The 15,858-nt window shown below is 39.9% G+C and overlaps 1 protein-coding gene across 1 annotated transcript in view; it reads right to left on the reverse strand.

Annotated features, from left to right (window-relative positions):
* DAPK2 (death associated protein kinase 2) overlaps nt 1–15,858 on the reverse strand; it is a 36,148-nt gene that overhangs the window by 11,465 nt on the left and 8,825 nt on the right. The window contains exons 3-4 of the mRNA XM_054168771.1: nt 6,847–7,068; nt 1,085–1,223 (exon numbers count right to left, since the gene is read on the reverse strand). Of these exons, the coding sequence (XP_054024746.1) occupies nt 1,085–1,223; nt 6,847–7,068 (361 nt within the window). The remainder of the gene's footprint in view (nt 1–1,084; nt 1,224–6,846; nt 7,069–15,858) is intronic.

The raw sequence follows: 15,858 nt of genomic DNA on the forward strand, positions 1-15,858 counted from the left end.
CACTTTTTTCTAATACAGTGAAAACTTTCAATCTTTGGCTTCTGGATTCACATAATAATTTCAAAATCAAGTGCACAGCCTTTAAGTTCACACATCTCCTATGCTTTTTCACATGCACCCCATGAAGACTTGGCTGGTAGTTTGCCAACCAGTTTCATAGGTTAGATGTGATCTGCAACATTTCCAAGAACTACATATATGCCATTTACACTGACTCAGAATCAAGCAATTTAAGATAGAGATGGCATTAGGCACACAATTAGCACAAGGAATCAGTGTATATATCCTGTGAATCTGAGAGTCCATCTATAGCACAGTTGCAACTACTTAGCAATAAACTAACCTGCATTTAAAGTTAGGACCAGGAACACATAATCTAGCATTTTCTTTTTCCTTCTTTTAAAACAGTTCCCTCCTCTATTTTATTCTACTTTCTCCTGGGGATAAGCATATCCTAGATGTATTTCTGGAAGAAACAAAGTTTGAGGCAGACAGTTCTGTAGCTGTGAGTATGCTACTGAGAAAACACTTTCTTCTAGTCTCATGAACTTAATTTCCAACGACAGCAGACTCACAAGCTTCAGAGAATTATGGTCACCCAAGCAGGCCACAATTAAAAGTCAAGAGAAATAGTCCCTTCTGTATTGCCTTGGCCAGTTGTACTAATAGGAAAGTCAAGGACCAAATCTATAGATGGCATCCAATATTGCAGGAAGGGAGCTCCACAGGATGCTCTTTCAAGGCCCTACACAGCCAAGAAAGTACAAAGTCTTTCTGTACATCATTGTAACTTTTTTACTTTTTATTGGTTTTTTAACAGAGTGCTTTGGATGATCCCACAAATGGAAACAGCTGAAGGGTGAAGACAAATTTATTGTTTTCAGTCAGTAAATACAGAAGCCTATCCAAAAGTTAGCACAGGCCTGATAAAGGACATTGTCTTCCTTGGAGTACTCAGCTGTGAAGCATTTAAAATGGTCTTACCTGTTATTTTAGGCATGTTATCAGATATAGATTCTAACAAATTGTAAAAGGTACAGTCTGTCATTAACAATGAACAATAGGTCTAAATCAGCATCTTTACCTTTAAATCAAAGTGAGCAATCTTCTTAGAGTGAAGGTAATTCACACCATCCAAAATCTGCTTAATGAATCTGGTTGCTTCCTCTTCGCTCAAAGACTCCTTCTGTGCAAGGAAGTCAAAAAGTTCTCCTCCAGAAACCCTGCAATACACACCAGAATATGTCCTGTAATCTGCTGTAATGTAAGCCATAAAATAAATGTAAGCACAGAAAATCCAAATAGCAAAAAACCTCCATACAATTAGAAAGAGGCCAGTCTTGCAGACAATCTAGAGTTTTGGTTTCACATTTAGCATGTGCTTTTTTGCTTCATCTCTCTCCCTTGTAAATGAATTGCCCTAATTCATTGATGCTGCAAGGTTTGATTATCAAGGATTATAAAGGACCAAAAAATGGGACTTTGTTCGATGACTGCACTGACATGCATATTCCAATAGGTGGACTTTGATGTTAACCATTTCAATGGCTATTTTTCAACACTTTCATTTTGGATGAGACAGAGAAAATAGAACAAGTTGTAATAGCAACTATTAAAGAATTCCTTCTCTTTTCAATTGCCATCAGAAACGCAAAGCCCTAAGTTCTGCCAAAAGAAATCTCTTTTTTTTCCAGAACAGCCACCACATTGTTCTAATTCAGATTCTTTCCTGACATAAATGACAAGAAAGCATTTATTTTGTGCTGTATTTTTGAGAGCATGTTGGAAGGTATCTAGGTTTTCCCAAATCAAGGAAGCGCTAGTAGTCACTATGAGTTTTCAAATCCAAATTGCAATGTTTTCCATGCATATTTAGTACATTAGACTTCAATGTTCATGTTTGTGCCTTGTACTGAGAGATCCAGTGCCTTTTTTTCTATATTTTAGGAAACAAGATGATCTAGATACTGAATTAGACATGGTTTGCAGTAGGCATTCATTACTGTGCTTACATTTACGGTTTCTGGTTGACACTGTCATTGATATTACTGTTTTGTTTTTTTCTCATTCAGATTTGCTATTGGGGTCACCCACAAAGCAGCTGTTGCTCTTGAGCTCAGGTGTAGCACCTGTTTATCTATCACCACTCAGACTTCAAGCACAAGACCTGAGAGATCAAGAAAACAAGCCTTTGGCTCTGATTTTTGATTAAACACCTGCAAAAGAACCAGCAGGTTTAAATGCTTTGAGTTAACTAAGTGCTGTGAAACATGAACAAGTGAGATCACACTGTGCACTGGTGAGATCATTCATGCAATCTTTCCTCTGACCCCAGGCTCCAACACATCACTGGTGGTGATAAGGTGGTGATTCCTGCTCTGCCCCTTTCAGAACAAACTATTCCAAACAACTACAAAAACTGCAAGGAGAAGTCAACTGTAAACGTGTCAAAAGCACAAATCCATTTGCCTTATTTCTTAGCTTCTAATGTTGGTGCGGGTGCCAGCATACCTTACTGTTCCCAAGTCTGAGGCTTACACAGGGCCCATTGACTCAAGCTTTGGTTACTGGGTATTTTTTCCACAGCTCCCACATAGTAAAAAAGTTTCTAAGGAACATGACACAGGACACTTAACATGGACAGAAATCTTAAAACTTAATTGCCACAACTAAACATGGCGGGGAGAGAAGTAGTTTTTATGACCTAGGAGTATGTTGCAACTGCTGTCTGGCTGCTGCCTCCTCCTTCCTATTAATCCCAGTTACTCAACCTGTGAGACTCTTATTTTATCTCTGGTTTTCTTTTTAGGTGACACATACCAAGGGTCCCAGCACTACCATCAGCCTTGCTTGACAGGATTTGTTGTACCGTTTGCATATCATAGTGCTTCATACATACAGAAAACTAGTTTCACCTAAAAACTATGGTAAACAGAAAACCTGAGGCTGTCTCCTTGCTTCCAGCTTTACTTTAGTAGGATGAATTGACAGATAAAGGACATTGGAGACTACCAAAACTAATCCAGCCCTCTGACTATTACCCATTGCTGGTAATCCAAGCTGGATGTGATGAGCTTGATAAGAAGGGCACGAGGACAATCAAAAAGGAATTCAAGGCTCTTGGTCAATTGACTGATGGGGCAGGAGCACAAGCGGTGTTCTGCTCAGTTCCCTCAGTGGCAGGGGTGTACACTGAAAGGAACAGGAGAACCCATGCCATCAAAAAATGGCTCAAGCACTGGCACCAGCAGCAGAATTTTAGGTTCTTTGATCAAGGGGCAATTTTCACTGCACCTGACCTGCTGGACCTAGATGGGGTGAATTTATCTAGAAAGGGCAAAAGGACTCTGGCACCAGAGTTGGCAGGGCTCATTGAGAGGGCTTTAAATTAGGTTTGAAGGGGGTGGGTAATGAAACCAGTCTCTTCAGAGAGGAAACAGAGTGAGGTAAACTAGAGTCAGTGGTGAAAGCAGCAGCCCAGCTGAAGTGCATGTACACCAACACACGCAGTATGGGTAACAAACAAGAGGAACTGGAAGCCTTGGTACACCAGGAAAACTATGATGTAGTTGCCATTACAGAAATGTGGTGGGATGATTCATATGACTGGAGCACTGGAGTATATGGTTATAAGCTCTTTAGGCAAGACAAGCAAGGGAGAAGAGGAGGCCCTGTATAATTAGGTAATCTCATGGTGCCACAGAACTTGAGGTAGAGGATGAAAGGACTGAATGCCTGCGGGTTAAAATCAGAGGCAGGGCTGACAAAACTGACATCCTGGTTGGAGTCTGTTATAGACCACCCAACCAGGATGAAGAGGTAGATGAAGTATCCTACAAGCAGCTGGAGATCGCCAGCCCTTGTTCTTGTGGGTGACTTCAACCTGCCAGATATCTGCTGGGAACTTATCACAGCAGAAAGGAGGCAGTCCAGAAAGTTCCTAGAATGTATGGAGGACAGCTTCTTGACACAGCTGTTGTGTGAGCCTACCAATGGTGAGGTCCTGCTTGACCTGATGTTCTCAAATAGAGAAGGGCTGGTGGGGGATGTGATGGTAGGAGGCTGTCTAGGGTGCAGCGATCATGAAATAGTGGAGTTTTCAATATGCAGGGAAACAAGGAGGAGCAACAACAAAACCCTTACTTTGGACTTCCGGAGGGCAGACTGCAGCTTGTTTAAGCAACTAACCCAGAGAGTACCCTGAGTAGCAGCCCTTAAGAACAAAGGGGTCCAGGACACTTGGACCTACTTCAAACAGGAACTCTTGAAGGCACAGGAACAGGCTGTGCCCACCTGCCAAAAGATGAGCTGAAGGGGAAGGTGAGCAGCCTGGATGGGCAAGTATCTTTTGAGGGAATTAAGGGCAAAAAAGAGGGTATATTGCCTTTGGAAAGGGGAGTGGTGGTGGTGGTGTGTGCCTTGAGATATGTTTAAGGATGTTGTTAGATCATATAGGAGAAAAATTAGAGAGGCAAAAGCCCAGTTGGAACTTAAACTGGCCACTTCTGTGAAAGACAATAAAAAGCATTTTTATAAATATATTAATGTTAGAAGAGGAGCAAGAAGAACCTCCACTCTTTATTGGACTTGGAGGGGAATATTGTAACTAAAGGTGAGGAAAAGGCAGAGGTACTAAATACCTTCTTTGCCTCAATTTTCAACAGGAGGGCTTCAGGATAACTGGTCTCCTGAACTGGTAGATGAAATCCATGAGGAAGCAGTTAGAGACCTGCTGAGCCACTTGGATCATCACAAACCCATGGGACCAGATGGAATCCATCTTAGGGTACTGAGAGAATCATAGAGTCTGTAAGGTTGGAAAAGACCTCAGAGATCATCAAGTCCAACCTATCACCTAATACCTAACACCTCATGACAATTAAACCATGGCTCCAAGTGCCACATCCAGTATTTTTTTTGTAACACCTCCAGGGATGGGGACTCCACCACCTCCCTGGGCAGCACATTCCAATGGCCAATTACTTTTTCTGTGAAGAAATTTCTCCTCACCTCAAGCCTAAACTTCCCCTGGCACAGCTAGAGGCTGTGTCCTCTTGTTCTGGTGCTGGTTGCCTGGGAGAAGAGACCAACCACCACCTGTCTACAACTTCCTGGTTGATTCTGTAATCTTCCACACAGCTCCTCTAAGACTCAGAGCTTTGTTAATTACATGATATTTGGAGAGACTGTTTACAAATGCCTGTAGCGGTAGGACAAGGGGCAACAGTTTCAAACTACAGAAGAGCAGATTTAGATTGGATGTTAGGAAGAAGTTCTTTACCATGAAGGTAGTGGAACATTCAAACAGGTTGCCCAGGGAGGTAGTTGAGGGGCCACCCCTGGAGATGCTCAAGATGAGGCTTGAAAAGGCTCTCGTGCCTCTGCTTACTGCAGAGGGGGTTGGACTAGAAGACCTTTGGAGGTCCCTTCCAACCTAAACCATTCTATGATTCTATACTGATTCCAGAAAATAACAGGACACAGCCCACGAAAGCTTAAACTGATGTCTATACTCCTTCAGTACACAACAAATTTCATCTCTTTAGGCTGAAACCATACATTCTGATCAGCCAACCTCCATGTGTCAGAGGACCGTCTTCCATTCCAGGGTCTCATGAATACAAGCACACAATTCTACCCTCTGCTTTGTGCAACAGCTGTCAGTTTTTCCCTGGTTCTCAGTGAAGATTAGGAAGACCAAGTCACACAAAGACACATTCATACCAATTGGCACATGTACTAAGATAATTTGTATCCCTTTCAACTCCTTAAGTTAGAGCAGCTGCACCCACTATGAACTTTACAGAAGGAAATGCTTTGGATATAATCCTTTAACATTATCTGCTCACCTCAAGTCACTTCTGTTACAGCCCTGATCATCAACCATGAAACACCTGCAAGTGTCAAGTTTCATCCAAATTCATTGTCCTAGTGTATATGACCAGTTGCTTGATGCTTCCCTTTTTTCATGCCATTAAAAAGTCAAATAATTTTGTCACGGCAGATTTTTTTTTACTCTGTAGTTGACATTAGGCAACTGCAAAGTTTCTTCCAAATGACTCTGACACTAACACACTGACAATAACACTATGAAATCTAAGGACATTCAAATGTTCTGAAGTACTCAAGTGCTGTAGCAGGTGGTCTTTCTGTGACCCCTCAGTCCTTACAGGTCAAATCTAGTATACATGAGAATGGCTGAGAGGTTCACTTGTCAGCAGAACCTAAATAGTAGGGGTTTTCCTCATCACATGGTGGCACAGGAGTAGGGTAAGCAGCTTTCCTTCACTCCCACCCTGCACGATATTCATCCTCAATAGTAAAAGCCTATGGATTAAAAGAATTCTTCCCTTGTCTTCCTACCCTCTTAACCCCTAGTCTCTTTTAAATGAGGAAAATACAAGAATATTGAGAAAGACTGCAAATTGTGCAACAGGCTTCATAGCTTGATGGCTTCACAGTATTGGAAGAGATGAAAACAGAAAGAAAAGCAAAATGAGCATTTAGTGGCCATTTGTGCTTCCTCCAAGGTTCACATCAGGGCAGCATTAGGCAGACAGAAGGTAATCTCTCTGATAGTAAACTGTTTTCAAGTAGACAACACTCCCTGGCTCACTAACGATAGCCTCAGCTGACATTAAGTTGCACCTGTATCTGCAGGGCACATGGATGAACCGGTGGGGTCTGTTTACCCGGAAACTAATTCAATTCTCCTGCCAAGATTTGTTGCATGAGAATGCAACAGCTCCATTTGAGCAGCACTTCTAGGTTCTGGCTGCATCTACATCCCTTTCTGGTTCTATTTACCTCAAGCTATCCTGGAGGATAGGAAGCCCCCTTACTCACAGCTCAAGGATGAGGACTACATCAGTCTTGTTCTCATAGATGTCATGCAACTTGATGATGTTGGCATGCAGGATCTGCTGCAGAATAGTAACTTCGCGTTCAATTTCTTCCCGTCTCACTCCACGCCGGCTGGCCCGACTCTGACGTTTTTTAATGAACTTAGCAGCGTACTCCACGCCGGTGCTTTTGTCTCGACATCTCTTCACTATAGCAAACTGGCCACTGCAAGGACAGGAAGACTTTCATATAAACCACAGCTTTCCAAGTAAGCTATTAATATACACAGCTTGATCCTGCAACCCCCTAAGCGCCACCGCTTACCATCCATGCTTGCTCTTGGTACAACAATGAGGACTGCAGTTCAAGTCACCAGAACATAACAAAGTGCCTCCTGCTGTGTGTGAAATTAAGCAAGACCAAGCAGTGTCTGACATGAAAGGAGGATAGATGCTGCCATCTCTGAAAAGCAGTTCATGTTTAAATGAATAGGATCAATCTCAAAAGGTTCAAATGACCACTTCTTCACTGGGTAATGGCTTAAGGCATTCAAGTCTGCAACAAACCACTGGATGGTCTGAAAGGACATGAATGCACTGAAGTATTTGCCTTTAGAATAACCTGCCAGAAGACAACTCAAAGGATTGATAACCTTTGGGAAATATACTGACCTCAAGAAATTAATTCACACTTAATTTTCTTCCTCACGCTCTTAAAAGGCATTGCTTAAACTTAGAAACGGCACTATGGCCACAGAGTTGATGTTTCCTTCTTCTCAACTGTCTTCTGAAAAAATAACTGTAATGAGGCTGAGACATGTCTTATCAAAATTAAGAAAGAAAAATGGTCTGCAGCAAAAGCAGGATTTGAGTAATACAAATTCTATCTAAGGCAAGCACTGGGAATGAAACACTACTCAGAGGATCCTTTTGCTCCTCTCATTTGGAAGGGTAACAGACAACTGTTCTATCTCAGAAATGCTTAATGACAGTAAGATCACCACAAACATAACAAACAAGAAAATTAAATCATAAGCTATTACTGTGTGTTTGCATTTAGTCTACACATGACACGTTAGGAGAGCAATTCTGTGTCAGAAAAATTAAGGGAAAATGATGACCTGTAGCTAAAGTACTGGAGGGACTTCAGCAGTCTGAATTCTGCCATAAATGTATCATATACTCTCTAGGAATTAATTCCTGCCCCATCAGCAAACCAGTAAAGGGACTTACTTTCTTCCACACAGTATGCCTGCAGATATTTGTACACTACATAGCACAAAGGTGTCTACCTCAGCACACTGCTACCCTAACATTAATATTAAGAACAACCAGTGCTGTGCCACACAATGTAATCAGCTCTTGACAAAAGCAACTCAAAAAAGCAGACAGAAATCACACTTCAACAGAAACACATTTCTTATCAATGAATATTTGATAGAATCAAACTCCTGAAAAAAAAATTAATATTCCATTGCAGTTCAACCAAGGGGCAGAAAAAAAAATTTAAAGTTCTAGTTCTAAAAAATTTAAAAATTTAAAGTTCTAGTTCTATATGGCCAGAAAGCCTTAGACAAGTAATAGATAACACAGGGAAGCCTCTGAGAACAACATGGTCAAGTAGTTACCTTTGTCTGGCATGTATAAAGCCTAAGAGGTATGCAAGATCCTGCCACCAAAAGAACTATCACACCCAAGTCTTTGTCTCCTCACGTTCAGTCTGCTGATGTCCAGCTACTTTACAAACAGAAAAAACAAGACAGTGAGCTCATTTTCACACCCAGAAGCAGTCCTGTTCTCCCCTATCACAATGCACTGAATGTCTGAGATCTCCTTCTGCAGAAACTGGCAGGTCTCCAGTCCCAGAATACACTTTTAATATCAGGTATTTCCTTACTCAGAGCATTACATCCAGACTTGCAAGGAAAAGATTCATCTTACAGATAACCTTAACCTTTAGCTACTGTGATTTTATCAGCCAGGATCTCTCCATAACAATCAAAAATGCACTCATTAAGTGCAAGCCTCCCATGACTACACTGTAGAAGCACTGAGCTGTTACTGTTTTCAATATTATTATGTCCTTCACTGGCTTGGTAAATGAGAGATGCAAGTACAGTTGGAACTTAAATTATGCAGTACACATTGCAATTATATTCAGTACCTTATAATTATATAATGTGCTTAGTGCTTCATTAACACAGACAGCTGGTTGGAGTCCATCTTAAAGAGGAAGAAATTAAAAATTAAGGCTGTCACTCACTTGCTCTCAAAAGCTAACACTCCATGGCAGAGGCAGCCTCTTGTCTCAAAGGATTCAAACAAAGCCAGGCAGCCTGAAGTAATTCTTTGCAGTTTTCATTTTCATATGTCTCCTAAGCACTGCTCATGAGAGAAGTAGGGGGATGGACGGGACAGCTTTATTTAGCATTTTAGGAATAATCAATTGCAAATGGAACTCAGACTGTCATTTGTCAAATCCATTAATTCAATTCATATTTCTGCCTCTCAATTTTATCATTACATGCAAACCCTGGAGAACTTGAGAACAAAAATCCCCGCTACAAAATTCCAAATCTTGCCTTAAACATTCTGCTATAAGAGTTAATTCTGCAGTGCAGAGAGCTGTTTGTGTAAAACACTGAGTTTCATGGGCTTGTTTATTTTTCACAAGACATGCTTCTTGTTTGATTGAGACTTTCTGAGGAGGCATGCATGGTATTAATGTTGCTGTATTTGCTTCCTTGAATTCTCTCTGGGGACATAAATTTTGTCAGCAAAGTTTGGAGAGAAAATACTATTCTATGAGTGCTGATTACGGGAATGAACACAGTCACGTCTGCATTTTAAAAGTCCAGTGATACTGTGGGGGTTGTACATTTTTGTTTATTTGGAAGGTTACCAAAATAATACTGACACAGCATAGGAATTCCTGTCTTCTCTTTTTACATACTTAGTCTGGGATAATTGTTCATCACAAAACCCATTCCCTTGTAATCTATTCTTCCCTTTTTGCATGTGTACTGTACAACTACACACTATACCTGCTCTTGTTCTAGTCTTTATGTTATTTCCCTTATCCCTTAAAAAGAGGCTTTTGCAGACAGTCTTCACTGAGTCAGTAGAAAGGCTGCAAGGCACAGGGAAAAGTAAAAATGCACCATTTCTTAGCCTAGGACATTTAAGACAGTTACAATGTAATTACCCAACATACTGGCCATAACCCAGGCTTACCCATTTCCCTACTTGCTGCAGATCATATTTGCTTTGTCTATGCTTGTTCCTGAATTCCCAGGGTCTTTAGTAAAGCATCATAGGGTGGCACCAAAGGATTTTCTGGCGACCTTAAAGACTGCTCTCATAATGCAACAGCTGGTATGTCCACACAAGTAGCTCAATGCTTTACCAAGCACTGATACATATAAGCACACTAACAGAAGAGCTAAAGGTGGAGAAGGGACAAGCACAAAGGAAAGTCTTTGAACAAGTGTTGAAGGGGTAGCATATTGACCTACTTCTCTGCCAGACACAATGAATAGTTAATGTAGAGACCCTCACAGCTGTGAATATGAGAGGAGGTGTCACTGGTATTTTGCAGTCATACTTTGGATTTCTTGTTGACTACAGAATTGTAAAGTCAAGCACCAAGACAACAGCATTTATGCACCTTCCAATGCATTTGCATTCAGCACATAAGAATCAAACAGCATTAGCTTCCCAAAACTTCCAATCTATGCTAGGCAAAAGGTAGTAGAACATAAAGTATGTCTCTATCTGAAACCTGAGCTGACAGCACTGAGAAATTAAGCCGTTCACTTCATTTCACATGGGCAGTCTCTGGCTGATTTTATACTTGAAATTTCAAGTTCACACCTCAGGTGCCCAAATGCCTTCTTCAAAATTAATGGCTTTTAATATATCACTGAAATGAAGATGACTTGGCTCATAAACATCAGTATTTATAACACCCACAAAATAAGCTCAAAGGCTGACATGTCCTAATTTTTTTTTTTTAAAGGAAGTTTGTTCCCTTTCAGAAATATTTTCTCAACAGCTGTATGAAAGCCATGGCACAGATTCAACGCAGGCTGTCCTTCACCGTGGTAACAACTCCAGAGTATAAACAATAGCAGCTGTAAGCTGTTAGTTGCAATATAATTAGGTACAACATCAAATCCATCCATCATTAGTAAGGGAATTTATCCAAGCAATAAAGGTAACCTATAATTCACATAGCTACTATCATCTAGGAGATATGTCACTGAATAAGAACACAGACAATATTACTGGGTGGTTTTGGAGTCTATTTTCAGAAGCATGCTTCAGAGGAACACAAGTTCAGCTTATTCAATTGTTGTGCAGTTCAGGAGAGGATGTGGGAAAGAGAGAAACTGGACAATCCAGAATAACAAGATAACTTCTTGTTCTTTTCTCAAAGTTTATTTTTAATAGTGGTTCTGGAGGGTAATGCTGTAGGGCAGAATTTTGCTTTAGACAATGACAGAAGTGCAGCCTGCCATTTTTGAATGACTCAGTGCATAACAATGGCATTGCTACAGAGTATTAAAATGAAGACAGCCTTTAAGGAGCTGTTTGCATAGCTTTGGGTTTATACAGATCTTCCTCCGATACTCCAGGAACACCACATAGCTGAGTAGCTCTCATGAAATGCTGAAAACAAAATACTGAGATGACTGTACAGGTTATTTGACCCGAGGCTCTGAGGCCAGAGTGGGGAAAAGTCAGGAAGCCGATTCTGTTATTTGAGAGGAGCAAACCATTTCTTCCCCAAATACCTAACCTATGTTCCCTTTTTACATGTTCAACCTCTTTGTGTTCTGGCTGTAGTCATTTTAATTTCATTCATTATAGAATTCTGTAAAGCATTTTTATTATGACTATTTTTTGTAGTTGTTAAAATTTGAAATTCCCATAAACTATATGATATCTTAGAACGTGTCGACAGATACACTTTACATGAAATATGTTTTCAAGTTCTTTAAAAAGTAAGTGAGGCTAGGAAAGGACAGTGCTCTGGCATTATGCCAGGCAAGAGGCGACACTCAACTCCCTAGAAGTGTCAGGATAATTTACTTTGGAACAGATTTGCAAGGGATTTTAGACAGCAACCTCCCACTGACTTTAACAGTAATTAGATTCCTGCACACTTGATGGAAAATAACACCTTAGTCATTCTGTACTTAATTTCCCAAACTCTGTAAAATGCAGGTAATGCTATTTGAAAAATTAAATACTATTACAAGGGGTGAACATACAGCTGGGCCTACAAATTAATTTAATGTCTCTAAACATCTTTAAATTACAATTATAATAATTCAAATTTTATTCACCAGGTGATCCTGCACAAGAAAGGAAACAAAAATAAAACCTAATGGCACCTCAACCAGTCTTTTAACTGTATAGATGCACCACCGTGATTGAAAGACAGTTTAACCCTTCTTTTCATGGAGTACTTACAAGCTCAGCTGGGGATCTGAGCATTTCTTGGGATTCCCTTTTGTTTCCAGTCTGGTAGACGATTCTCTGAGACTGGAATTTGCAAAGAGAAGCTGCTTGGCTCAGCAAAGCCAGCAGTATACAGTCTGGCTGCTGGGAGGGGGCATTCATGGCCTATGGCACAGAGCAAATCACAGCAATACTTTCTCCATACAGTATTTTCACTTGAATGGTGCCATAGATCTCTATTGGTCTTTTTTTGATGTTGGTTACACCAGGTGTAGGAAGGGAAAAACTCCAAAAAAGGTGAAAGTTTCCTCTTTCCATTTGAGAAGAACAGAAGATAATAATCTAAAGTACACCAAGCTGCAGCAGTATTAATGGGGTAATACTGGCATCAACACATTTGGTAGCACTGCACCAGATGGGAAAGTTCATTAAACTGGAGTGGACACAAGCAAATGCTTTTAAGGGACGTGGAGATGACCTCTCATTTCCCTCAATCTTCTCCTCCCTCCCATGTTTTGTTGCTGCTTATTATGTTTGAACAGGTTTACACTGAGATTTTCCTAGCCTAGCTCAGCTCGTGCTCTGAGGTGCATTTCTCTCAAGCCTGAAAGCAAGTTAAAGGCACTACAATTGGTATGACACCCAGCTGGCTTTAACAGTGGAACCACATTGCCAACAATGGAAGGAAATTTCTCACACCAGAAGTCTCAAAGCCACACAGTGTAGGAAGACAACAGAAATTTTATCTGATTGCAATTCAGAAGGTAAAAGACACAAAGAACTTCCACATTTTTGAGTGATTCTGGTTAAACTGCTTCCTCTCCACATACTGCGGAATCATGTTTACATCAAATTACGAACGCACAAAACAGTCTCACAGCATCCTTCCTCCACCTACCCAAAACAGGCTCTGTGTATCTAAAAGCAAGATTTAAGATGTAACAATGTATACAAGGCACTGTATCACAAAACCTAACAGTCTCCTCTAGGAAGGATTCCAAAGGAAAACCTAAAAATCAGCTTTGACAGTATAAGAAGGTGTTCACAGTTTTAATGGAAACATGAATTTTGTTTTTGTCCTTTTTTCTTCATATTTAAGGTACTCAGTTGTGGGAATGCAAGTCTAGTAAAAAGGTTTATTTGCTATTACAAACAAACTCACAGATGTGGTTGCCTGTGCTTAGAAAACCAAGACACAGCTTGGAGATCTAATTTTAGGATTACTAGACTTTGAGAAGTTTGCCAGTTGTTGGCTTTCTTTCTCTAATTGGATGATTAATTATGTTTGGTCCCTACATCCTATGCAGTGTCATATATTCTCTGAGCTCTGACTCAATAGGGTATCTTTAACACTGGAAACAATTTTATTTATATTTACTGACAGCAAGTGGTTACTTTACAGTATGTCACAAGCCAAGCCAACTTCACCATCTGTTAGCATCATATTGCCCTTTCTCCAGTGAATAAGCTTACAGCATCCTTGGCTTTGATTTTGCATAATCTATACTCAAGTAAAAATACATTATGAAATCATCGTGTGTACATTCTTAAGTTGATAGACAAAAGTATAATCACAGATCATAGTGTCCAGCTAACCTGAATGCAGGACTGCTCTATATTTGAGAGGCTGGTTTATTCAGTATCAGCAAAGAAGGGTAATTTATTTGCAGTAAGAACAATTGCTTTTATGTCATCTGTTTTGTTCATTGTGTATTTTTGTCACTGTTAAAATCAGACTGGTTTTAAATGGTGGTGCCAATGGTGCTGTCAGTTTGATCGCTAGTTTTCCATCTTTTTCAGTCCTATTTCTTATTCTTGGAAGAACAACACAAATAATTCCATCCACTCGTGGTTGCATTTTTATCAACTCGCACAGCAAAGCCCTTGAGAATTCTTGCTGAATGCCTTTCTTAAAAAAAAAAAAAAAACCACAAATGAAAAAACTGGTTTCCTCTCAAATGTAAGTGATTAGAACCAATCCTCTACTACACATAATTTTATCATTACTCTCCTCCCTCTTTACTTACACCTCAGAGATTACTTCTGATAGTTGCAATTGTACTGGAATGCTCTTCCCAGCAGCAGACAGGACAGGATTCTGTTGGTAAATGATTCCACAATCCATTCAGATGCTCTCAGCTCACTTGTGAAACACAGCTCAACTAAAGACCATGCAAGTTTCACCAAATTATGCATAAAAGTACTGTTCCTGGAAGTTTTTTGTAGGAAGTCTGAGCTCACAGCCATAAAGAACTGTAAGCAGACTATAGCAATAGTTTGTAGGGGTTTTCTTTATAGAGACTTTTCTTTTTTTAGACTAAACCAAGATTTGGTAGAGCAGAAATTTAATCTAAGCTGCAGTAAACAGTATGTTCAATAGCACAGTACTTACAAAGACACTAGAATAGGATAGCTGAAACAACAGAACAGAAATATTAGCATGGCAAGGTCACTGCAGGGAAAGCATCTTGCTGTTTCCGTAAGACTTTATGGAATGAAACTAAAAAAAAACCCAGAACTTTAGTCTGTTAAATACTCTGTTGACAGATCTTATAACTTCATAAAGAGCTTTAAAAATAAAATTGTGACAAATGTCACTGTACTTCCTGTTTAAGCTGCAAATAAAAAGTGAGGTTTGGTTTGTTTGGGGTTTTTTTTCCCCAAAGAAACGAAATGGCCACTTCTCCTAAAGCAACTACACAGAACCTAAACCATGGTAGATTATAATAGAGTGATCTAAAACTTTTCTTAATAGAGCATTTAACAGGAATTTTGCTTGGCCACTGAAAAGTAGACAAATTCTCCATGTATGTTAAAAGATACAGAAGTAAATCCAAGTCACAATATACTAAGGCTCTCTTTGGAACCTTTCCCACAAGATTATCATAGAAATATCACTGAATTTAGCACAGGCCTGTGACAGACTGGCAGAAAATTTTTATAGTATGAGAAACAACCAACATGACTTCATTTCAGACTAAGTGCCCAGGCAGTGTCAGGGTGACTTCTACCCCAAGCCAGTTAATGTTATAGAAAGCAGTATCACAACATTACTACTCTAACAATATGCTAATTTTTAGACCTAACAAGATGCACTAATTTACATAGAAAAAAATCATGTAGCTGCCATTTTTAAATACACTGGCATTTTCACTCAACTCAGTTTTGCTATCTGATTGTACAGTACAACACAGTGACTTTACAGGGTTAAGTTTCACTGTTCACAACAGGGAAGTGCTGAGCACCTTTGGACATAGGCTGTCTCTGATAATACTGTTTGTCACCTTTCACCCACATCTCTTTACAGTTCATACAAAGGTAACAACACATCCTGGCCCTAAAAGAATCCCTGTGTCCACTGCCAAAAGAGAGTTAGAACAGCACGGGCACATGGACTCAGACAGAAGGGTCTAATTTACTGGAATAAGTAGAGAGCATATATATCATTTGAAATTCCAAGCAAAAGTTAATAAACCTGATGTTTCTATACAATGCTATTAGAGCCTATCAAAAAAGTAACATGCCATCAGCTAATTAATGTCTTAAACAG

This window comes from Dryobates pubescens, chromosome 17 (genome assembly GCF_014839835.1).
Source record: "Dryobates pubescens isolate bDryPub1 chromosome 17, bDryPub1.pri, whole genome shotgun sequence".
Lineage (NCBI taxonomy): Eukaryota > Metazoa > Chordata > Aves > Piciformes > Picidae > Dryobates > Dryobates pubescens.